This window comes from Symsagittifera roscoffensis, unplaced genomic scaffold, assembly GCF_963678635.1.
Source record: "Symsagittifera roscoffensis unplaced genomic scaffold, txSymRosc1.1 SCAFFOLD_532, whole genome shotgun sequence".
Lineage (NCBI taxonomy): Eukaryota > Metazoa > Xenacoelomorpha > Acoela > Convolutidae > Symsagittifera > Symsagittifera roscoffensis.
Window position 1 is genome coordinate 1 of NW_026970949.1, and position 23,658 is coordinate 23,658.

The window sequence follows — 23,658 nt, forward strand, 5'->3', positions numbered from 1 at the left end:
GGGTGGTTAAAAAATTTTCCTGTCACGGCTAGGTTCTTCAGAATATTCACAATAAGCCTCTTAATTAAATGTTTCGACTGTCTTTTAAATTTATGGAGTAATGTTTGCTTTAAATAAGTGATCAAAACTTCAAAAAAGAAACATTTTTGTTTGTGTGTATGTTAATAATCCCCCACGCTGTAAAAAAAAAATTATATTTTGCCTCAAGTAAAGTAACTAATAATCCGAATAGCATATCATTACAAGGCCAAACTGGATAGGCGCTTAATTTTGGTCTGTTTTTCCTGGGTTCCAGAGTCAAACCATTAAACATGTTAATTTTTGTCGGAACGATCAAAGAAAACAAAGGTACAAAGGAATCAGCTCACAACTCACAAAAAATGTTTTTGCCAAAATCTGGTTTATTATTGATGATTTTCATGATTTTATGGCAGATTTTTGTGTTCGAGGTTTGTTTATATCGATGATTTTTTTCAATTTGAGTCGCTTAGTTTGAATTAATTTTTGTTTGAGTCTTCAAACAGCATGCTACTAAGAGTAAAAAAAATCAATTTTTTAGACAATATAATTGATTTTTTAGGTCCTTAGAAAATGCATTACAATCTATTATAATCAATTTTATTCAGATTCTATACAGATTTTATACCGTAGAAAACTATAAAAGACTCTAAGACTGCAGACTTCACAAAAAGACTGCAGAAAACTTTTTCTAGATTAAAAAATCGATTTTTCTGAACTTTATAAAATCCCTATGATATCCATTTTAGTGTCTAATTGGCTTACATACAATCGATTTTTTACTAGTAGAAAATCTGTATAAAATCGATTATAATCGATTGCAATCTTATTTTTGCCAATGCAGGAAAGAATGTTAGAGTTTTTGTATTTGCAGTCATTTTAAGTAATATATGAGTATCAATCGGCGCAGTCTTGGCGTAATCTTGTTTCGTCTGTGTTAAAAAAAAAAAACCCTGCTTGATTTTGCAAAGGTTTCTCTAGTTTCGTCCTCGTGATGAATAACGCAGTGAACTGTCTTATGTTTCGATAAAGCTATAAAGAGAAAAGCGGGAAAATTATTTGTAGCCATTGCGCTGGGAATAATTTGCTACAACTTGCATACATGCACGTTAAAGTATTTAAACGCTTCCAGGTGCAAATATTATATACTCAAACACAAAACTAGAACCCAGAACTTTCGCCGGAACAATGAGCTTTAAAAAAAAGAATGAGTTTTCTTTCAGCTTTTTAAAACCAAGGTTTTTTGCGCTGATGAGAGCAGTCTTGTATGCCTATTATAGGAGCGATCCCCCTTGGTCTTGCCTACGTTGCTGAAATATTACCAATTAAATACAAATGGACGGGGGCTGTTGTTGGGAATCATCTTTTTGGAAATGTTCTCGGGGGTGTCGTTCCTACACTGTTTTCTTTATTCCTGCTATCGGATCCCTCGTTGTCGTGGAAATATTACGTCATCGCATGCACGGTTCCTTCTATGATCAGTTTCGTGCTATTGTTTGTGATTCTTAAAGAAACACCGACTCAATTAGTCGCAAAGGGTAAAATCGATGAGGCCGAAAAGGAGATCAGAAGACTCGCAAAATCCAACAAAGTAGAACTGCCGCAAAAGTTTAGTTTTCGCAAAAATGAAAAGAACGGTTTGGGCGATGAGTCAGAGCTACCCTTTCGAGGAGCACTAGCGGATGCTTTCAAAAACTGGGGCCTAATGCGAGTTTTAATTTGCGTTGTAATGATCGGAAATACCTCTCAATTCGTCGTTTATGCTATTCATCCTCGGAGAGACCGATTCCCAATCTTATTGCGAAGGTGCACGGATCAAAATAACTTCTGAGCATGAGTATATAAGCATTAATCTAACATTAATTTTATAGCCGTATAGAACACGCGTCAGATTTTAATTGAAGGCCCAAACCCACATCTTTCACATATTACACGAGAAAGTGTTTTTTCAGTATTTTTTTTTTTTTTTTTATAATTTCAGAAAAAAAACATGTTTGAGCTTAATTGGTTGAGAAACACTTTGTCAACCAATTATTTTTCATGATTGAGGTTGGAAGGGTTTATATGTGCGGATTTATATGTGCAAAGTATCCCAATTTTTACCACAAAAGCTTGAACAAGCATTGTAATGATAAGCTCCCGAATCGAAGCCCGAGGTTAAATTGATCCAGGCACTGTGTCGAAGACATACGTACTTTCGAAGTGGAACTACGGCGAGTTAATCTTATGCCAGTTGACCGGTGTGTTTGCTTGGGTGTTCATTGTGCCGATGGTAAACTCTGAAACCGGAAGTGTGGATTTAAAACAGAGTACCCGGATCTTCATGGGTGTCACCCTGGTTCTCACATCATATCTCTATTTCTGCCCAAATCCTTTGATATCACTGGGTATCTTGACCGTGAGTAGAATTCTCCTACAAGCAGTCAATACAATAGTCTGGATCAATATCGCCAAACTGTATCCTCCCAAAGTGCGGTCTAGCTTGACAGGGTTGACCACTGGTCTTATCACGATGCCACAGCCAATCCTTACCTTCCTGACTGAATGGCTCTCTAAGAAGCCGCACTATTACTTAACATCTCTTCTAATGGCCATTTATAGTTATGGATTAATTGGTGCTATGTTGGTCCCCAAGGAAGTACCGAACTTCGACCTATAATTGGCTAGTCAAAAGCAGATTATAAAAATAGTTAATTGTATATTGAGAATGAGAATGTTTTCACCGAACCATTCGTCATTGGTATCTGCTAATCTGCTATTATAATTCCATTCATAAAAGTTTTTGTTATTTGAATTTTCAATTCGCTCATGGGCTATAATTTCTTGAATATCGAAAAATTTTAATATATATTAGACTTATCAATTTTTTCATCAAAAGACCTCTCAGAAAAAAAATAAATCATGATCATAAAAATTAGATGTGGCGATATGTTACCAACAAGTTCTCGTTTTTTTTTTGTTCCGACTTTCGAAAAAAGTGACAGAATATTTGTGCTCAGGTATTTTTTTTCTCCAGGCCAATATCGAACTTTTAACTAACCCTATTTGGCAGATTTTTGTAATATTCTTATAACAGTTTTTATCTGAAAGTTATGATAGTCTTGAGCTCAAATTTAAGATCAAGTTTCACCTGCTATCATTTTTCGTAAATTTATAGTGTTTTGAGAAACTACCAATTTAGCCAATATAAAATAATTACGCGCCATATATTTCGTGCTAAAAAACGCCTGAACGGCATTTATAGGTCCAAGTTGACTACTTCCAATTGAATGAAGGCATGCCAGTCATTGTATCAGCTTTGAAAAAATGAGAAGTATATAATCGGGGTGGTTTTCGTTTAATCAGACTGTTTTCAAAAAAAAAATTGCCAGCTGGAATCGATCCGGAAATAATCAAACTGCCAAGCTCGTTTCCTTTAACTCACCTGAACTGTGTTGGAAATTGGTCAATTAAAACTAAATAAACTCACAGCACGAAAAATTTAGGCAAGAAAACATCCCACGCTCACAATTGTTCCATTTTGAATTTGGGCAACTGAATTAGTTATTGTTCCGACTTTCGGTACGAAAGTAACGGAATATTTGTGCTCGGGGTGGGTTTTTTTTTCTTCAGACAAATTTCGACTTTTTAACTAGCCATTTTTGACGGAATTTTTTATATCATTCGAAAGCCATGGTTGTACTGAGCTTAAATTTGAAAAGATATTTCACCTGTGATCATTTTTTGTAAAGTTATGATGGTTTAAAGATTGCCATTTTGGCCATTATGACCAATTAGGGACAATTAACGCGCGATATAATTCGCGATATTAACGCGTAAGCGGAGATTTAATCCGTCTTATAAATAGTTCCAAATTGGTTGAACGAAGCTTATTTGCCATAATTGATTTGTTACAAGGAACGAAATCTATCTTTTTGTACTTTATATGGCGTGTGGGGGGATGATTTTATAAAAATTTCAAATTTTAGAAAAAAAAATTTTCATTTTATTTTATTTCATTTAATTTTTTATGTTATTACTGCTGCTCCATAAACCTTAAAAGGCAGTCGGAACATTCAGGGCTTCGCCCTGATACGAGCAGTCTTGTTTTACTTCGTTTCTTTGCTTAAAGTTTTAAACTGACAATCCGAATTTCATAGTTTACCAAATTGATATTTTTTAAAGATTATTAGAGACCAATTAAGATGCAATGGCCTCTGATATGCAATTGGTTCCTGATGATTAAAAATTAAATGTTACTATATGCTAAATATATCACTTTACTTAAAATAGAGTGTGGGGTAAAACTTTGAAATTGCTCCACTTATATAAAAAGCTGTTGCTTTAACTGTTTAGATAGGATTCGGTTACTTCTTTTCTAATCCACATTTGTTCAGACCTCAAGATAAGATTGCACTTTCAAGATAATACTTGAATCAGAATTCAACTGAGCGAATAAATTCTTAGAATCAGTAAATGACTAAAATAACTTCAAATTTATCCCTGACACCAGTGTTGTGGCGTGTGTTTATTGTTATGACTTTAAAAACAGATAAATTCCCCAACGGTTTGAACATTAAATTAACTAAGGCAAATGAAAAAATTTAATTTCGATTTTTTAATATCAGATATCAAAAAATTGCAAAAATGAGTCTTCTGATGAAAAACAACGTTATAAGTTAAAAGAAGATTGAGGTCTAAAAAGCAGGTGCAGGAAAAAACAAAATTTTCTCTGGAGGAGTGTCAGTTGCCATATTCCATTGATGCTAATTTCTTGCCAAACAGACAATAATATATCTCTTCTTTCATTTTATTCGCTTTTAAAACAACTTCTTTTTTTACCCTTTCAAAGTCTCTCAATTTTTTTGAACAAAAATTATTTAAAAGTATAACTTTCAAACGTTAAATTTTAAGATAAAACATTTTTTTTCGCAACTTATTTTTTTGGAAAGAACCTAAAATTACCTTTGGTCCTGACAGACAAATTACCCTTGGTCCTGACAGAAAACCTCCACTGGACAATTGCCGGAGTACCTCTTATCAAGAAGAGAAGCGTGTAGTACCTTCCCTGTTCAATTTTTTCCCACTTTCTTAATCAAAAACAAGAAAAAGTAAAATGAGAAAGTTTAATCTCCCTCCTGGTTGTAAATTAACAATAGACAAACAGTTGTGCCTTATCTAAAAAACATTCATTTTTAACATACTCTTAAATTATTTGTTTTCATAAATGTCATTTTGAATTTAGAATCAGATCGACTTTGATCTAAGATTAAACCAGGAACTGAGACGTATAGTTTTATTTATTAAATGAAACAAAACATTCTATTATCGAGCATTGTTTTTTCTAGTAAAGGGGCTTGGTTATTACAAAAAAAAATTAAATATTCAACTTTTTCCACTTTTTTTATTCTTTCAATATACTTTTTAAATAGCACACTACTTCATAAACATTAAAGCGCAATCGGATTATGCAGGGCGTCGCCTTGATGCGAGTAGTCTTGTCTTGTTGCAATTTGTTTGCTCACAGATTTAGACGGGTGGCAGATCGTTTTTTTGTAGCTAAAAACCAATTGTATACTAAATCTATAAATAATTAATTTCTATCTATTGATAAGCAGTCTGCCATATTATTAACCACATTAATTAAATCACTTTAAAAAGGATATGATACTATTAATTTCTTCCTATTGACGCAGTAATTCTGAAAACAGCTGATGCAATTTGGATATTTGAACTTTTTTCTTCTAATTTGAACAATTGTGCGCATGTGCTTCAGAAAATTTGTATTTGCGAGTTGTTATGAGTTTTCGAAAGCACAAGTCGTTTTTGCGAGCAGTTTTTTGGAGTTCATTACTTCTCGTTTGATATTCGCATCTTCTTAGCATCTGTGTTTTTGTCCAAAAGTCTATCGTCACTAGCGTTTCGCTTATAGTCCACGATTCGATGAGTCATGTGAATCATTTCCTTGTTTTCTGTGCCTAAAACTAACATCCTTTCCCACTAATTCTGTGAAACAAAGTTCGCATATACAACATTCTTCTACCCTAATTTGAAACCTCTTGCATATTGCACTTAATTTATATTCATGGCCGAAACTTTGAGATTGAACGATGATAGATAATGGTAATTTACATTACCTTGTGAATTTTTTTTTATAATTTTAAGCTGGTCTCTTTTTTGGAAAAATCAAATCAAAATTCAATTTGTACTTCCCGGGTCGAGGTGCTCGATTTGTGTTCGACTTTCTCGACTGAAATTTGGTCTGTCTCGACTTTCTCAACCAACTTTTGGTATTTTTCGACTTTCTCGTTCAAACAAAAAAAAAGTGGAGAACTTTTTTCGACCCAGCTCAGATATGGTTCGGCTTTCTCGGCCAATAATCAACATGTTTCGACTTTTTCGACTTTTTCAATATGTTTCGACCAAAATTTAAAAAAATTCCTTTGTTCGACCCCGCATAGATGTGGTTAGATTTTCTCGACCAAAGTTTGATATGTTTCGAATTTCGCGACTTTCTTTACCGAGATTTTTTGAAAACTTGAAAATTTGTTTGCTTGACCCCGCATAAAAGCAGAAAAAGCACAATGAAAAAATTCTGATGAAAACCTCTAACCAGCAGCTGTTCTCTTCCCCTTGGACAATACTCTATCTGCCGAAGTATTCACCCGTTGCTCTTGCCTGAAATTCAAATGTGTTAAAGGAGGGTCTCTTTTTATGCGCGAAGGACCGAATGCCCAAAAATTCTCAACCAATCAATGCTCTTCAAACTGTCATGAACAGACTAATTTTTTTGCTTTATTTCCTTCGATTTCATGAAAAATGAATTCTTATTGGTTGACAAAATTGCCGCGCATTCGGTGCTTCGGTGAGTTATTCAAAAATTGAGCTCCTTATCATTTCTTCTCCAAAGTGTTTTCCGTTTTTAATATTTGCTAATTGGTTGAATTGGCAGCATTTGAATTTTAACTACTCAAGCTGACACAATTTTTGCAGAACAATTTTAACCGTTCTGAGTATTTAGTGGGATCTTCTACTTAGAAGTCTTTTCGGGATTCTTTTGTTTTTTTTACATAAGTTTTGAGATTCTCTACAAACCGAAGGATGGGCAGCCTGGCCGTTGAGATGAAGTGTTCGCTGATTTGGCACTGCGGTTGCGTGGTTCCTCTTACGCAATCACTGCCTGAGTTGCGTAACTCGTTCAGCGGAAAATTCCAATTCGCCGCGACGCCACTTGGGCCCAAGTTTTGACCCGAACGGCTTATCGGTTTCCCGCCATTTTGCAGCGAATGAGTGAGTGCCGCATTAACCGAGTAGGACTCGGCGAGAAGCTTTTTCATCTCGGTAAGCGAAGCACTCAGCATCATGATGTAATTTCGCGCCAAAATAAGAGTAGCAATTTTTGACAGTTTGCGAACTGTGGGTCCGTGTGCATAAGGCATAACCTCGCGTAGTCCGTCCAAAGCCGAGTTCAAGTCGTGCATTCGTTTTCGCTCTCGTGAGTTCACCTTGAGCCAAAGATCCTGTTGCTCGTCGTCCAAGTTTTGATCCCAGTTAGGAGATTCACTCATTTTACTATTTTATTTCGAATACAATCGACAAGAAGTGTCTCTCTCTGAAATTTTAATGTCTTTTTTAAAGGTTCAGAAAAATAAGTTTAGAAACTGATAATTTAAAAATTTAATTCGAATTTCATCAACTCCGAATTTGAGTGTCCCACTTTAGAATATAGTAAGAAATTAATGATTTCTTCAAAGTCTTAAAGTTAAAATTAAATTTGATTAAAGGAATAGAATAGATTTTCCATTCAAGTGTTAGGCTGAATATATCATAGTTGTTGATTGCAAATTAAGAGCAGTTTATTTTCCTATTGTTTTCTTATTGATCGAATTATTCAATAATTGACAGACAGTATTTATCCAAATGGCTCTTTATTTCTGGGCCCCGGTTAAGTTGTCTTTAAAATTTCTGAATCTCTTTAACTACCCCCCCCCCCTTTGGTACCTAGCAACGAATTGTCAACGCTATCATGAAATAATTCAACGGTTAAACATATGCGCTCATTTTACCTATTAACGACCTCCCCTCCTCCTCCACTTTTGCTAAGAAGGGGAGGGATATTTAAAGAGGTCCAAATTACTAAAACCAAGTGGTGATTTTTAATCAGCCGAAATTTTTCATTGGCGAAGCAAGAAGAGCGGAAAATATCTTGTTCCTGAGAAAAATAGTTATTTTTTTAAAGATAGCAGAGGCTGGATTATTGACTTAGTGTAATGACTTCAGGTAATACCGGCAAAGCACCAAGTTTTTTGAGTTTGAGAGGAAATTTGGAGAGCAATGAGTTATGGATGAAATGGTCGGATACAATTGAAGCATTCACGATTGGATCTAGATCATGGTTGAAAATCACTTGCACTAAATTTTGACCGCGCTGGTAGAAAAAAAGAATATCTTTATCTATTCAACGGTTAATCATTTGTGAATATGTGAACATAGAGCGAATCCAAAAACTTAGCCGAAAGCACCTCAACCCTTGCTGTTTCACTCTCACATTTAGCACAAATGGAGAAAACTTAGTTAAAATAGAAATTACTAAACTGCGACTTGGGTGACCTCCATGGACCGTATATGCAAGTTTCACAAATGAGAAAAAAACGTAAAAAATTGGGTGAGAATTCTTTTTTGAAAGCGATAGTAAAAGTTTTTAAACTGAAGTATCTCAAAAAAGCCGATTCTTTTAGTTTTTCTAATTACTTTTTTAATTCATGATTGTGTTTGTGTTACACACTTTAAAGAATCTGAGCTGTAAAATTTTAATATGAAAACTTATTATTTATCAGTAATACAAAAATGGAAGTGTATGATAATGATTTTTGTTGTATGGAATTGTATGATAAGCATTTTTGGTGCATGAAGGTCAACCCGGGGACCTACTTTGGGCTAAATGCGTTTTGGCCAAGCGCTAGCCACTCACACCATAAACGACAGAAAGTTCCAGGCAAGGGTATTGGAGATTCATGGGTTATTAACAGGGAGCGGAAAAACGTAACATCTGGTCGTAAAACATGTTTTTTGAATTTTTTCTCATGGCCAAAAACTATTTAAAAATAGGAAATACAGAAACCTTCAGTTTTTGTCTCATAAACGCACAAACTAACACTTTTGCACATTTTTCATTACTAAAATGTTCAAAATTTATCAACTTTTTCTAGGTTGACCAATTTGATTTTCCGAGCTGTCACAAGTCGTTATAAAGATATGAAAAAAACAGGATGAGAAGGCGTTTTAGGAGGCATTTTTTGGAGAAAAAAATGATAGAAAAATCGGGATATTGGCGCCAAAGGCTCAAAAAAAAAAAAATTTACGGTCCGTCAATGGAGATATTGAAATAGTACAAAGGGGGACCCTTTGGGTCGGCAGGGCGTCGAATCTTTGAATGGAGGGTTGCGTCCGCCCCCGCCCCCTAAATCTGCTGGTGCAAAACACGAAAATTTCGAAGAAAACGATGAAATATTTGAGTTTGGAGTGTTTTTTTCTCCTGAAAATTTTTGACTTCTCAACTAGCATTTATTGACGGAATTTTAAAATATAAGTCAGAAGGTATTGTTTCTTAAGCTAAAATTTAAAAAGATATTTCTCATGTGATCATTTAAAAAAAAATTTCTGTAGTTTTAAAGATTGCCAATTTGGCTTATTTGGGATAATTAACACGCAATATATTTCGTGCTATTAGCCCGCAAGCGGAAAGTAATCCATCTTAAGAATCCAAATTGAATTGAGCTATGCTTTTCGGTCTATTTAACACTCTGCGATGTGCAATTTACAGCGCTTTAACCATTACAAAGCGTGTGAGGGAAAGTTTTTGTTTTGAAATGTTCATCAATGTTTTTAAGCAAACTTTCCTCCATAAACCTTTTAAAAGACAGTGGGAACATTCAAGGTGTCGCCTTGATACTAGTAGCAGTCTGCGTTTTTGAAATATAAATTTATTCTTCTGTGTTTTTGAAAGTGAAATTATTATTTTTTAAAAAATGTTCAATTTCGTCTCTATTTTCAACAAAATGAAGTTGTAATTTGACAAGGCGAGTTTCTAAAAGAAATAATTTGCATGCAAAAAGTGATGCCGAAATTTGATCACGCTGACAAACTTCATTGCAGTTCATAACATCAAATGTCAGAAAAAATCAACCTTCTTTTCCATCCCAAATTTTAATTTTTCCATTTTCCTTTTTTTAACTGTTATTATGGCCTAATGCGTAACTTAACGATGTAAGTAATGATGATTAAATTTATTCACAAGAATTTAGTTTATTCTAAATTTCAATACATTATGACATTGTGAAAAAAGATTTTCCAAAATTGAAACTCAAATGTGGAGGACTTCACTTATCGACCCAACCATTTTTTTTTCGAAAAAATCAAAACAATAGAGTCATGAAAACTTTTTTAATGATAATCACACTAAAACGCGACAAAACAAAAAAATAAAGCTTATAAAAACAAGCTATTTTCTAAAATTACTTCTAAAAACAGTGAATGAAAATCCGAGGAAATGATAAAGTTTGGTTTTTTTTATTCGACGGAAGTTCAAATATTCGACTTTTTAACTAAGCATGTTTGACGGATTTTGTTGGCTTGAGCTCAAAAAAAAAATTTGCCACTGATGATTTTTTGTACAGTTATGGGGAATTGAAAATTGCAAATTTGGTCAGTTTGGGATTCTTGACGCGCGATATAATGCTCGTATAAATCTTAAAGCGTCAAACTAATGCGTTACAAATTGAATTCAATCCAGCAATTTAGCCCTTTTAAAGCAAGAACAGACGCTAAAGATGTTTTTTCTATTTTAAATAGTATGTGAGGGATGAAATGAAGAAAGGAAAAGAAAAAAATGAAAAAGAAAAAAAAATCTTTTCGATTATTTTGTCAATAATTCAATAAAAAACTTTAAATTGGTCTGATAGTGAAGTCGGAACAATCAGGGTTTTTCTCTGGTTTACGAGCAGCCTCGTTATTGTCTTAATATTCTCTTGTGAACCGACAAAGGATGAAATTAAATGGCGTAGCCAAATAAAACTATTGACCTGTTTTGACCAAAAATGCTTGTCATACAATTCTCATAAACGGAAAATATCTTTTCATACAATTCTATACGTACAGAAAATTGTATGAAATCTCTATGATAAAAGTTTTCCCATAAATGGACATTGTATGATAGGTGTTTTTTCAATAAACCAAAAAGTTGTTTTTTGTTTTTTATTTTATTTTCTGAAAAATTTTGGGTTCTGTTTGCAACCGAACACAAGTGACAAAGACCGTGGTTACTCTAAGCACCAAAGGTTGGACGGTCTTGCATTTACAATGCATAGTAAATGACCTGAACTGTCTTCGAGCTGTCGTTCACAAATGATATAACAAAAGTAAGAAACTTTTAATTTTTGGCAAAATTTTTCAATGATGTTTATATTGAATTTTTGAATTATCAAATTATCAGAGAATGATCAAGGCATACATAAACACGCCATACAAAAAAATGGGATTTTTTAGCGTTTTTGAAAAAAAATGAAAGTGAAAAGAAAAAAAGCAAATGTTATCGTATCCATGACTACGTTATGCACACAAAAAATTAAATTTTGCATGCAAAAAATTTTTTTTGGAAAATGTTTGTTTGCGTACAAAATTCGATTTGCAGTTGAAAAAAAATTTGGAGTCGCCATCAAAAAAATGCCAGTCATACAATTTCCTTATATGGAAATTTTATGGTAAGTATTTTCTATACACACTTGATGTATGGAATTGTATGATACTGATTTTTGTTGTATGGAATTGTATGATAAGCAGTTTTGGTGTATGGAGGTCAACCCGGGGACCTACTTTGGGCTAAATGCGTTTTGGCCAACCGCTAGCCACTCACACCATAAATGACAGAAATTTCCAGGCAAGGGTTTTGGAGATTCATGTGTTTTTAACAGGCAGCGCAAAAATGTAACTTCTGGTCGTAAAATATGTTTTTTGAATTTTTTCTCATGGCCAAAAACTATTTAAAAATAGGAAATACAGAAACTTTTTCATACAATTCCATACGTACAAAAGCAAAAAACTTTATGAAATCTCTATGATTAAAGTTTTCCCATAAATGGACATTGTATGATAGGTGTTTTTTCAATAAACTAAAAAGTTGTTTTTTGTTTCTAATTTTATTTTCTGAAAAATTTTGGGTTCTGTTTGCAACCGAACACAAGTGACAAAGACCGTGGTTACTCTAAGCACCAAAAGTTGGTTGGTTTTGCATTTACAATGCATAGTAAATGACCTGAACTGTATTCGAGCTGTCTTTCACAAATGATATAACAAAAGTAACAAACTTTTAATTTTTGGCAAAATTTTTCAAAGATGATTATTTTGAATTTTTGAATTATCAAGTTATCAGACAGTGATCAAGGCATACATAAACACGCTATACAAAAAAGGGATTTTCAGCGTTTTTGAAAAAAATATGTAAGTGATAAGAAAAAAAGCCAATGTTATCGTATCCATGACTACGTTATGCACACAAAAATTTAAATTTTGCATGCAAAAATTTTTTTTCGGAAAATGATTGTTTGCGTACAAAATTCGAATTGCAGTTGAAAAAAAATTTGGAGTCGCCATCAAAAAAATGCCAGTCATATAATTTTCATATATGGAAAATTTATGGTAATCATTTTCTATATACACTTGATGTATGGAATTGTATGATAATGATTTTTGGTTGTATGGAATTGTATGATAAGTATTTTTGGTGTATGGAGGTCAACCCGGGGACCTACTTTGGGCTAAATGCGTTTTGGCCAAGCGCTAGCCACTCACACCATCAATGACAGAAAGTTCCATGCAAGGGTTTTGGAGATTCATGGGTTATTAACAGGGAGCGGAAAAACGTAACTTCTGGTCGTAAAATGTTTTTTGAATTTTTTCTCATGGCCAAAAACTTTTTAAAAAAAGGAAATACAGAAACCTTCATTTTTTGTCTCATAAACGCACAAACTAACATTTTTGCACATTTTTCATTACTATTTTCTGACAGCCACGCATTTTTTTTCTTCAATCACTAAAAAAAAGTTTTCGACTTTACGGGATGTTGTCCGCGCATGCTCAAATTTGGCAAGATTTTTCGTCACAAACTCCAATTTATGGTGCTTCTTGAATTTTTTTGCATACTTTTTAAAATTAACTAAGGGCATTAAAAAGAAAAAAGTATCTACGTTTTTCCCGCTCCCTTGATAGTTAAGGCGACTTAGTCTTTTGCCAGAAAGCAATAACCCACAACTGAGGAAACAGATAGAGTGAAACTACTCGCTGGAATCAAGAAATGTGTATAAGAGACAATGTAGCGGCTAGGAGGATGGAAAAGAGCAAAAGAAGGGAAGTTGCAAAACTTAAAGAGCTGTTTTGCGGGAAAGAGTGCGGGCACGATGATTCCATCTAGATTGTTTTTGCTGTTGTTTTGGTGTTATTTTTTTCCATCAAGAGAACACGTAAAGAAAACTAGTTACAAGAATTGATTTTTGCATAGTTTGCAGATGACTCTTGGATGCAAAAAAAAACATCACAGCTCAGCGATTGAGGTTACTTGGACGTATACAGAATAATAGCGAATACGATACAATTTTGAGGTGCTCCTACGGAAGTAGCGGCAAGTAGTGAAATGGAGATAGTGAGACGAGTCACTAGTAAGAGACATCTTTAAGGTCAGGGGTAACAATTTTTTTGATTTTTTTGCAGGGAGACGCTAGAGCCAGAGAGGGCTTTGGATTTGAGGGTGGAACAAGAATTGAGGGACGCGCCACGTTCCCGGTTTGACCAAAAATACTTATCGTAGATCTTCATATATAGAAAATTGCTTACACCCCTATTTATTTGCATATACAATCAGGGGCGGATTTAGGGGGGGGGGCGGGGGGGCGGACGCTCCCTCCTCAGGGATTCGACCCCCTGCCGACCCAAAGGGTCCCTTCTTTGATACTTTTTCAGAAATCCCTTTTTGGCCAACCGACCCTAAAATTTTTCTAAAGGCGCCTTCGGCGCCAATATATACTATTTTTGAGGGGGAGCGCGCGCCAAAAAACGCTATTTTTTGACAAAATTTTTCAAAAAAAAAGAGCCCAAAAACGGCTTTTTTTGACTGTTTTTTCAAAAATTTGCCTGGGGCGCAGAAAACTTTGCCAAAATAGGGGCAAAACAGTGCTTTGGGAGAGCTCGAAAAATCAATTTGGTCGACCTAAAAAAAAAAAGTCGTTAAAATTTTGGAAAATTTTTTGAAAATCCGCCCCCCTCGAGAAAATCCTAGATCCGCCCCTGTATACAATTCTTTTAAGCTCAATTGATGCAAGATTAGCGTGTAAGTCCAGCCCACAAGATGTGCAATCTCTGACCAGAAAAAAAAAACTTGAGAAAATTCAGAACGCTTAACAGGTTGGATCCTCAAACTCTTCACTATCTGCAGGCAAACATCCTCAACTCTTGAGAGAACAACATTTGCCTAATGCTACTCAAAGGATAACCAAAACCAAGGAGGAGGAGGAGTTGCCTTAAACGTCAAAAATTGTGTGTCTGATGCGGGCACCTTCTCCAAGAAAAAAACAACCCGTTCCATCATTGCATCGTCATCATCCACAAGGTCCAGCAAGTTCCGTCGTCAATATAGTTTCGATTTATAGAATTTTGATATGTTTTCTCAATAACGGAGAATATAAACAACAGGGGTCCTAGAATTGAACCCTGCGGAACAACACAATCAAATCATTCCAATCTCAAATCAAACCGTCTTTTCTAAGCGCTTTTTACTGCCACTCAGGCATGTTTTTAACCAATACAAGCACAAACTGCCAAAACAAACTTTCCAAAGTGTAATTTTGTATATCAGACGTTTATCGGATGTTATCGGATGTTTTCTTAACATCCACGAAAAAACTCATCAGTTATGGTGTACGTATTGCAGATGCCACATCATTTGAAATACAGCAGCAAAGCATTCTCAATGTACGAAAACACGCGATTGTGCACTGCTACATAAAATAAGAAACTCCAAACACAATGGAGAAGAAAGTGATCGGTAATCATTTTCATACTTGATTCTTCTTTGTGTAAAAAATTCTTGGTGTGGCAACTTTGTTTAAAAAACATTCCCTTTACAGGACAAAAGTCAATCATAATGTTTAGATAGAATGTCACAAATGCAGCTGAAGCTTTTTAAAATTAATTTTGTTATCATCAACAGAGGAAGTTATTTTTTTAAAACTCTAAACATAGTTCGAAACTTCTACGACAAGTTATCTTGACAAAATCAGTTGATTTTTGGCCTGTTTCAGCTAAGTTTTTAGGCTAACTTTTGTTTTACAGCTTTTAGGCTATCAACCGATCGAAGTTTACTTAGTTTTCGTTTATATATGGAAATTTTTTTATAGCTGGGCTTCCCAGACAACGTGGTTGCTACTAAAAATAGGGCGACAAAACATAAATACAGATTCTTTCAGTGAAAGTTATACATCTGATCCATTAGTAATGAATTGACTCTTCCCTCACCATAATTTACCCATGCTCTGAAATTACAACAAAAATTGATGAAAATTTTTTTCCGGTCATAGCAGTACAGTAGCTAAAGGTATCAATTGTTTGTAAAATAGTCTTCAAGCGCCGCGCCTCAGTTCTCCTCTCAACGAGAGATAACGTTGTTATCTTCTCCTTTCCTTTGCTCGGGAGTGTTCTGATCTGTTTCCAATACGCCAATCAACCATTCGGATCCACTTAATCTTGTGATTAACTGATCTATCACGCATGCTGTAATATCTGAAGGCTTTGTTTTAAAAAATTAAGGTGCCTTCTTTCTTGCTTGTTTCAACACCGTTCGAATTATTTGATCCGACTGTTGTGTTTGACACGTTGCTTTTCAATAAAGTGGCGACTTCTGCATTCGCAGATATATTCTTGTTTGGATCGACATTTTAAAAATCAAAGAGCTCTAGATACAGTCACACTAAAACTGTATTGTGATTTAGGCTATCACAAGAAACTCAATAAAAAAACTCCTAAGAAAATCCAAACTTTTCTGCAAAAACTGAAATTTTTTTTAAAAGTTTTTTATTTTTCCAGTCTTTTTCTACTAGTGCTTCTACCTTTTTCTTCCTTAACTGTTTATGTTTTTAACTGTTTTCAGGGATAGAAGTTCCAGCAGGGGTGTCCGGGTTGAAGGGGAGTATAGCGACTTGCAAAGTTTGTCTCTGAAATCCCGTCCCGGGCCTTCTTCTTACAAGCGCACCATTGTCGTCATACAACTTGAAACTATTCAATAAAATTATATCACAAGTAGGCTAAATTAGACTAAAGCTTTTCAACTTAATTCGAGCGAATCAAGCAAGCAAGCAGGCATTCAACAGTAAATGATACCTTTTTTAAGACCTTAAAACTTAATTTTAAGCAAATAAACTAGTTTTGAGTTTTAGGCTTCATTTTGGGAACCAAAAATTTTTAAAAAATCAAAAATTTTCAGCAAAAACTAGAATTTTTTTTTGATTTTTTCTTTGTTTTTCCAGTATTTTGTCTACTACTGCATCTACCTTTTCTTCTACTTTGTCTAATATGCCCTGACTAATTTTTTTCTGTCATATTCTTTTTACGTCAGATCCTACCACACCAAACAGAAAAAACTGCATTTACTTAGAAAAAAAAATCTTTCTAAACCGTAGTTTTCTAAAGACTATGTTAGAATTATTCTGTGCTACTTGCACGGTAACCGGCTGTCCTCCTTCATTTTTAAAAATAAGAGGCTAATTAAAATGGGCCCTTCCGTCATGCAATGGTCCATGCACAGGTTGGATAGGGCCATGACAACGCTATATCAATACATCGGCAAAATTTCATGAACAAATCAAGTCGATTTTAGTGCATCCAGAGAATTGTCACTTAGAGTCTAAATCCTCGGTTATAGCACTGATGGAACTGTCCATATAATGAATTTTAAGTTTTTCGCACTTTATGAAGCAGAGGATTGCACTCCTCAGAAATGCAAAACATATTTTGGTTCTTTTAAAAATTGTTGTGTCAGAGTATGATTCGTTCCGTGGAGGAGCAGCACCAGGCTCTGTTTTGTTTAGAAAGCTTTCGTCTTCCAACCATTGAAGTTTCAATATCATGGCAAATTTCGTCCAAGAGTGTCACAAAGGTATCACGCAATTCATTATGTCTTAGTGAGTGTATTCACCTTCGTATTCACCTGTAGAGAGTGGGTCAGCGTGAACGGTTGTCCACATGGGCATGTATGTGGAGTTTTTGGTGGATCCATTCCATATCTCAGATGTAAAGTGTCTGTAAACTCCAATTTGTTGAGAGAAAAACAGTGATTTTTCAGTATAGCTTGCTTATCAAGTTCGATGCTCCCTTCTGTGATGCTAGACTTTTTGTTAGCGCTAGCTTTTCTGATGAAAATTTTTTCATAATTTTAGCCTTTTTCGAGAATGTGAAGGTCTGTCTCTCAGTCTTGATATTACTTTTTAACATTTTTATTCCGTTTCAGCTAATTCTGGATCACTGTTTTCTATCGGATCACAAATGGTTCGTGACAACTCGTAATTGCTGGCAAAGTCGGAGGTCTAGAAATTTTGGTAGTGCAAAAAGGCTGCCATCTTCATCGGTATATGGTTTTTACTATTAATACTAGGAAGCAGCTGCTGTCTTACGTTTTTCTCAATTTCATCCATTTTCTTAAGTACTTCCGGAGTTGTTCTGGTTAGAAAGCTTAAATTATTTTAAGCTCTCTGTGTGCAGCAGGAGTACGCATTTTATGGTGATCTCTTAGGTATTTTGGAAAGTTTTTTTTGTTAGAGTTGTTGTTTTTCTGGTTTCGCTTTGCATGTTTTGATTGCGTGCTGATGTTGTTCCTATAACCGATCCAAGGACTCTAAAACCATCTACCATTGAAATATATATGCCTTGCAAAATCTTTATGGCGCTTTCTCGACAGTTTTCCTTCATTATGAGCTGACACTTTGAAGGCTCCACATTGCAGCCGAAAGCCTTTCCTCGCACATCCAGGATGTCAGTATTGCATGGAGACTCCTAAGATCACCTGCAGCGCTTCCGTCATCTGCGTATCAATTTTGGGTGAGCTTTGGTTTTTGCAGGAGCTCGATCAGTGGGATTATCCCTATTCCGTACAAAGACATTGCAAGGGGATCACCTTGCATTTTGCCTTCGGTATATGTCAAAACCGTGTTGTTGTCATATAATATTGATCGATAATTATATGAGTTGACCAGCGCTTGTTGTGTTGCCGGACAAAAGACTCCTACAATTTTAGAACATGTTCTCTATTGAGCGAGTTGAAGGCTTTTTCTGCATCAATAAATAGTATGGCGTCCATTTCTGTTTTCTCAAACTCGTTTCTCAAGCTGTGGATAGTATTTTCGATTCCACATTTCCGGCCTAGGCAGAGTTGGAGAAATTTTTTCCAAAGTTTTAAATTCTGTTATCATAGCTTGGGTTATTGGTTTGCCAATTATTCGGCTCAGTACCTTGCTCATACCAAAAAACTTTACTCCTGGTGTTGAACGCCGTTAGGTTTTTATGGGATAAAACTTTACTTGCTATTGTATTGGATAGCTTTTCAATTGTTTTGCAAAGCTCAATAGATGCCTGGTTGGAGTATGTTAATAACCTTCTCCATTCGCATCTAGATCTGAGGAAAATTGGCTTCCCTGCGCTTTCAGGGTTGGTTTTTGAACTGTTTTGGCGTTTTTTAAATCGAATATAGAAGGGTGCTATAGCATTGTGTCTTCACTTACCTCAGTTAGAGAGTTAATGTTCGCTGCTTTGGCTTTGGGGTGTTTTCTTTCAGGATACAAAAGACTGTTTTTCCTTGAATGACGTGGCTTGAAGGAGGTACTCCTTATGTTTTCTTGTCTGAAAGGCAGCCAAGGGCGGCAGATGTTTTGCCTGTACTCCTTAGTTTATCGAATTGTTTAACTTCCCCGTTTACTTTGCACTTCTTCTGTTTTGGATGCCTAATTTAGAGAGCTTTTAGTTCAGTGAAAAACTAGTCTAATAGGCCTTGCTTCCTTAAAATTATGCGGCGGCTCAGATTATTAGAATTGTATCCGGTTGTTTTTGATTTAGTTTTGAGGAGCAGCAGATGGGGGAGAATCCTTGCTGCTTTTAATGCGAAAAAATCAAAAATTTCACTCAAAACTTCAAAACTTTTATTAAATTTTTTTAAAGTTTTTCCCGTCATTTTTCTATATCTGCTTTTACCTTTTCTTCTATGCTGTCTAATATGCCATTAGTATTTTTTGTCAGATCTTTTTTAGGTCAAGTCCTATCACACCAAGCAGAAAAACTACTTTTATTTGGAAAAAACTTTCTAAACCGTAGTTTTATAAAGACTATGGTTGGAACATTCTGTGCTACTTGCACAGTAAGCGACTGTCCTTGTTCAGTTTATTAAAATTTTTTCTGAGTCGTGATAGTTTTAATTAGAGTTTCCCGCCATTTTGATCTATTTCGAATATCTATTTTGAAGTGACGATAACAATTTTGTCATATTTAGTTTCGTTCTTCTAGCCTTGTTTGCTTGTAGACAAGCTTTCTTTGAGTTTTTTCATAAAATTACCTTACCCTTCGACAAAACAATTGGGATTGTTTTTGTTGGGAATGTAAATGTAGTTGATAGAGCTGAGACCTTTAAAATGGTGGCTGGATGCTTGCAGAGACCTCAAGGAAAACAAATTTTTTTCAGCTTTTAGATAAGCATAGTTACAATTCTTCAAAACATATAAATTAAATGTTACTATATGCTAAATATATCACTTTACTTAAAATAGAGTGTGGGGTAAAACTTTGAAAATGCTCCACTTATATAAAAAGCTGTTGCTTTAACTGTTTAGATAGGATTCGGTTACTTCTTTTCTAATCCACATTTGTTCAGACCTCAAGATAAGATTGCACTTTCAAGATAACACTTGAATCAGAATTCAACTGAGCGAACAAATTCTTAGAATCAGTAAATGACTAAAATAACTTCAAATTTATCCCTGACACCAGTGTTGTGGCGTGTGTTTATTTTTATGACTTTAAAAACAGATAAATTCCCCAACGGTTTGAACATTAAATTAACTAAGGCAAATGAAAAAATTTAATTTCGATTTTTTAATATCAGATATCAAAAAATTGCAAAAATGAGTCTTCTGATGAAAAACAACGTTATAAGTTAAAAGAAGATTGAGGTCTAAAAAGCAGGTGCAGGAAAAAACAAAATTTTCTCTGGAGGAGTGTCAGTTGCCATATTCCATTGATGCTAATTTCTTGCCAAACAGACAATAATATATCTCTTCTTTCATTGTATTCTCTTTTAAAACAACTTCTTTTTTTACCCTTTCAAAGTCTGTCAATTTTTTTGAACAAAAATTATTTAAAAGTATAACTTTCAAACGTTAAATTTTAAGATAAAACATTTTTTTTCGCCACTTTTTTTTTGGAAAGAACTTAAAATTACCTTTGGTCCTGACAGACAAATTACCCTTGGTCCAAAAAACTTCAACTGGACAATTGCCGGAGTACCTCTTCTCAAGAAAAGAAGAGTAGTACCCTCTCTGTTCAATTTTTTTTCCGCTTTCTTAATCAAAAACTAGAAAAAGTAAAATGAAATAGATTTAGAAAGTTGAATCCCCCTCCTGGTTGTAAGTTAACAATAGACAAACAGTTATGTCTTATCTAAAAAACATTCATTTTTAACATCCTCTTAAATTATTTGTTTTCATAAATATCATTTTGAATTTAGGATCAGATCAACTTTGATCTAAGATTAAACCAGGAACTGAGACGTATAGTTTTATTTATTAAATGAAACAAAACATTCTATTATCGAGCATTGTTTTTTCTAGTAAAGGGGCTTGGTTATTACAAAAAAAATTAAATATTCAACTTTTTCCACTTTTTTTATTCTTTCAATATACTTTTTAAATTGCACACTTCTTCATAAACATTAAAGAGCAATCGGACTATGCAGGGCGTCGCCTTGTTGCGAGTAGTCTTGTCTTGTTGCAATTTGTATGCTCACTGATTTAGACGGGCGGCAGATCGTTTTTTTGTAGCTAAAAACCAATTGTATACTAAATCTATAAATAATTAATTTGTATCTATTGATAAGCAGTCTGCCATATTATTAACCACATTAATTAAATCACTTTAAAAAGGATATGATACTATTAATTTCTTCCTATTGACGCAGTAATTCTGAAAACAGCTGATGCAATTTGGATAATTGAACTTTTTTCTTCTAATTTGAACAATTGTGCGCATGTGCTTCAGAAAATTTGTATTTGCGAGTTGTTATGAGTTTTCGAAAGCACAAGTCGTTTTCGCGAGCAGTTTTTTGGAGTTCATTACTTCTCGTTTGATATTCGCATCTTCTTAGCATCTGTGTTTTTGTCCAAAAGTCTATCGTCACTAGCGTTTCGCTTATAGTCCACGATTCGATGAGTCATGTGAATCATTTCCTTGTTTTCTGTGCCTAAAACTAACATCCTTTCCCACTAATTCTGTGAAACAATGTTCGCATATACAACATTCTTCTACCCTAATTTGAAACCTCTTGCATATTGCACTTAATTTATATTCATGGCCGAAACTTTGAGATTGAACGATGATAGATAATGGTAATTTACATTACCTTGTGAATTTTTTTTTATAATTTTAAGCTGGTCTCTTTTTTGGAAAAATCAAATCAAAATTCAATTTGTACTTCCCGGGTCGAGGTGCTCGATTTGTGTTCGACTTTCTCGACTGAAATTTGGTCTGTCTCGACTTTCTCGACCAATTTTTGGTATTTTTCGACTTTCTCGTTCGAACAAAAAAAGTGTTGGACTTTTTTCGACCCAGCTCAGATATGGTTCGGCTTTCTCGGCCAATATTCAATATGTTTAGACTTTTTCGACTTTTTCAATGTTTCGAACAACATTTAAAAAAATTTGTTTGTTCGACCCCGCATAGATTTGGTTCCATTTTCTGGACCAAAGTTTGATATGTTTCGAATTTCGCGACTTTCTCTACCGACATTTTTTGAAAACTTGAAAATTTGTTTGCTTGACCCCGCATAAAAGCAGAAAAAGCACAATGAGAAAATTCTGATGAAAAACTCTAACCAGCAGCTGTTCTCTTCCCCTTGGACAATACTCTATCTGCCGAAGTATTCACCCGTTGCTCTTGCCTGAAATTCAAATGTGTTAAAGGAGGGGCTCTTTTTATGCGCGAAGGACCGAATGCGCAAAAATTTTCAACCAATCAATGCTCTTCAAACTGTCATGAACTGACTAATTTTTTTGCTTTATTTCCTTCGATTTCATGAAAAATGAATTCTTATTGGCTGACAAAATTGCCGCGCATTCGGTGCTTCGGTGAGTTATTCAAAAATTGAGCTCCTTATCATTTCTTCTCCAAAGTGTTTTCCGTTTTTAATATTTGCTAATTGGTTGAATTGGCAGCATTTGAATTTCAACTACTCAAGCTGACACAATTTTTGCAGAGCAATTTTAACCGTTCTGAGTATTTAGTGGGATCTTCTACTTAGAAGTCTTTTCGGGGTTCTTTTGTTTTTTTTACATAAGTTTTGAGATTCTCTACAAACCGAAGGATGGGCAGCCTGGCCGTTGAGACGAAGTGTTCGCTGATTTGGCACTGCGGTTGAGTGGTTCCTCTTACGCAATCACTGCCTGAGTTGCGTAACTCGTTCAGCGGAAAATTCCAATTCGCCGCGACGCCACTTGGGCCCAAGTTTTGACCCGAACGGCTTATCGGTTTCCCGCCATTTTGCAGCGAATGAGTGAGTGCCGCATTAACCGAGTAGGACTCGGCGAGAAGCTTTTTCATCTCGGTAAGCGAAGCACTCAGCATCATGATGTAATTTCGCGCCAAAATAAGAGTAGCAATTTTTGACAGTTTGCGAACTGTGGGTCCGTGTGCATAAGGCATAACCTCGCGTAGTCCGTCCAAAGCCGAGTTCAAGTCGTGCATTCGTTTTCGCTCTCGTGAGTTCACCTTGAGCCGAAGATCCTGTTGCTCGTCGTCCAAGTTTTGATCCCAGTTAGGAGATTCACTCATTTTACTATTTTATTTCGAATACAATCGACAAGAAGTGTCTCTCTCTGAAATTTTAATGTCTTTTTTAAAGGTTCAGAAAAATAAGTTTAGAAACTGATAATTTAAAAATTGAATTCGAATTTCATCAACTCCGAATTTGAGTGTCCCACTTTAGAATATAGTAAGAGATTAATGATTTCTTCAAACTCTTAAAGTTAGAATTAAATTTGATTAAAGGAATTGAATAGATTTTCCATTCAAGTGTCAGGCTGAATATATCATAGTTGTTGATTGCAAATTAAGAGCAGTTTATTTTCCTATTGTTTTCTTATTGATCGAATTATTCAATAATTGACAGACAGTATTTATCCAAATGGCTCTTTATTTCTGGGCCCCGGTTAAGTTGTCTTTAAAATTTCTGAATCTCTTTAACTACCCCCCCCCCCCTTTGGTACCTAGCAACGAATTGTCAACGCTATCATGAAATAATTCAACGGTTAAACATATGCGCTCATTTTACCTATTAACGACCTCCCCTCCTCCTCCACTTTTGCTAAG

General features: G+C 34.8%; 2 protein-coding genes across 3 annotated transcripts; both read right to left on the reverse strand.

Moving 5' to 3' along the window:
• Nucleotides 1-5,684: 5,684 nt before the first annotated feature.
• LOC134856052 (oligodendrocyte transcription factor 3-like) lies at nucleotides 5,685-7,713 on the reverse strand. 2 transcript variants are annotated; one of them, XM_063872423.1, is made up of 3 exons: nucleotides 7,093-7,713; nucleotides 6,611-6,675; nucleotides 5,685-5,975 (listed from the first exon to the last, which is right to left on the reverse strand). In XM_063872423.1, the coding sequence occupies exons 1-3, from the start codon at nucleotides 7,563-7,565 to the stop codon at nucleotides 5,848-5,850; spliced, it is 666 nt and encodes a 221-aa protein (XP_063728493.1). In that variant the 5' UTR covers nucleotides 7,566-7,713; the 3' UTR covers nucleotides 5,685-5,847. The 2 variants fall into 2 exon arrangements, with proteins under 2 accessions (XP_063728493.1, XP_063728492.1); XM_063872422.1 differs by having other exon boundaries at nucleotides 5,685-5,981.
• A 14,874-nt stretch (nucleotides 7,714-22,587) lies between these two features.
• On the reverse strand, nucleotides 22,588-23,121 carry LOC134856051 (oligodendrocyte transcription factor 2-like). The gene has a single exon (XM_063872421.1). The coding sequence runs from the start codon at nucleotides 23,119-23,121 to the stop codon at nucleotides 22,588-22,590; it is 534 nt and encodes a 177-aa protein (XP_063728491.1).
• Between the last annotated feature and the right edge of the window lie 537 nt (nucleotides 23,122-23,658).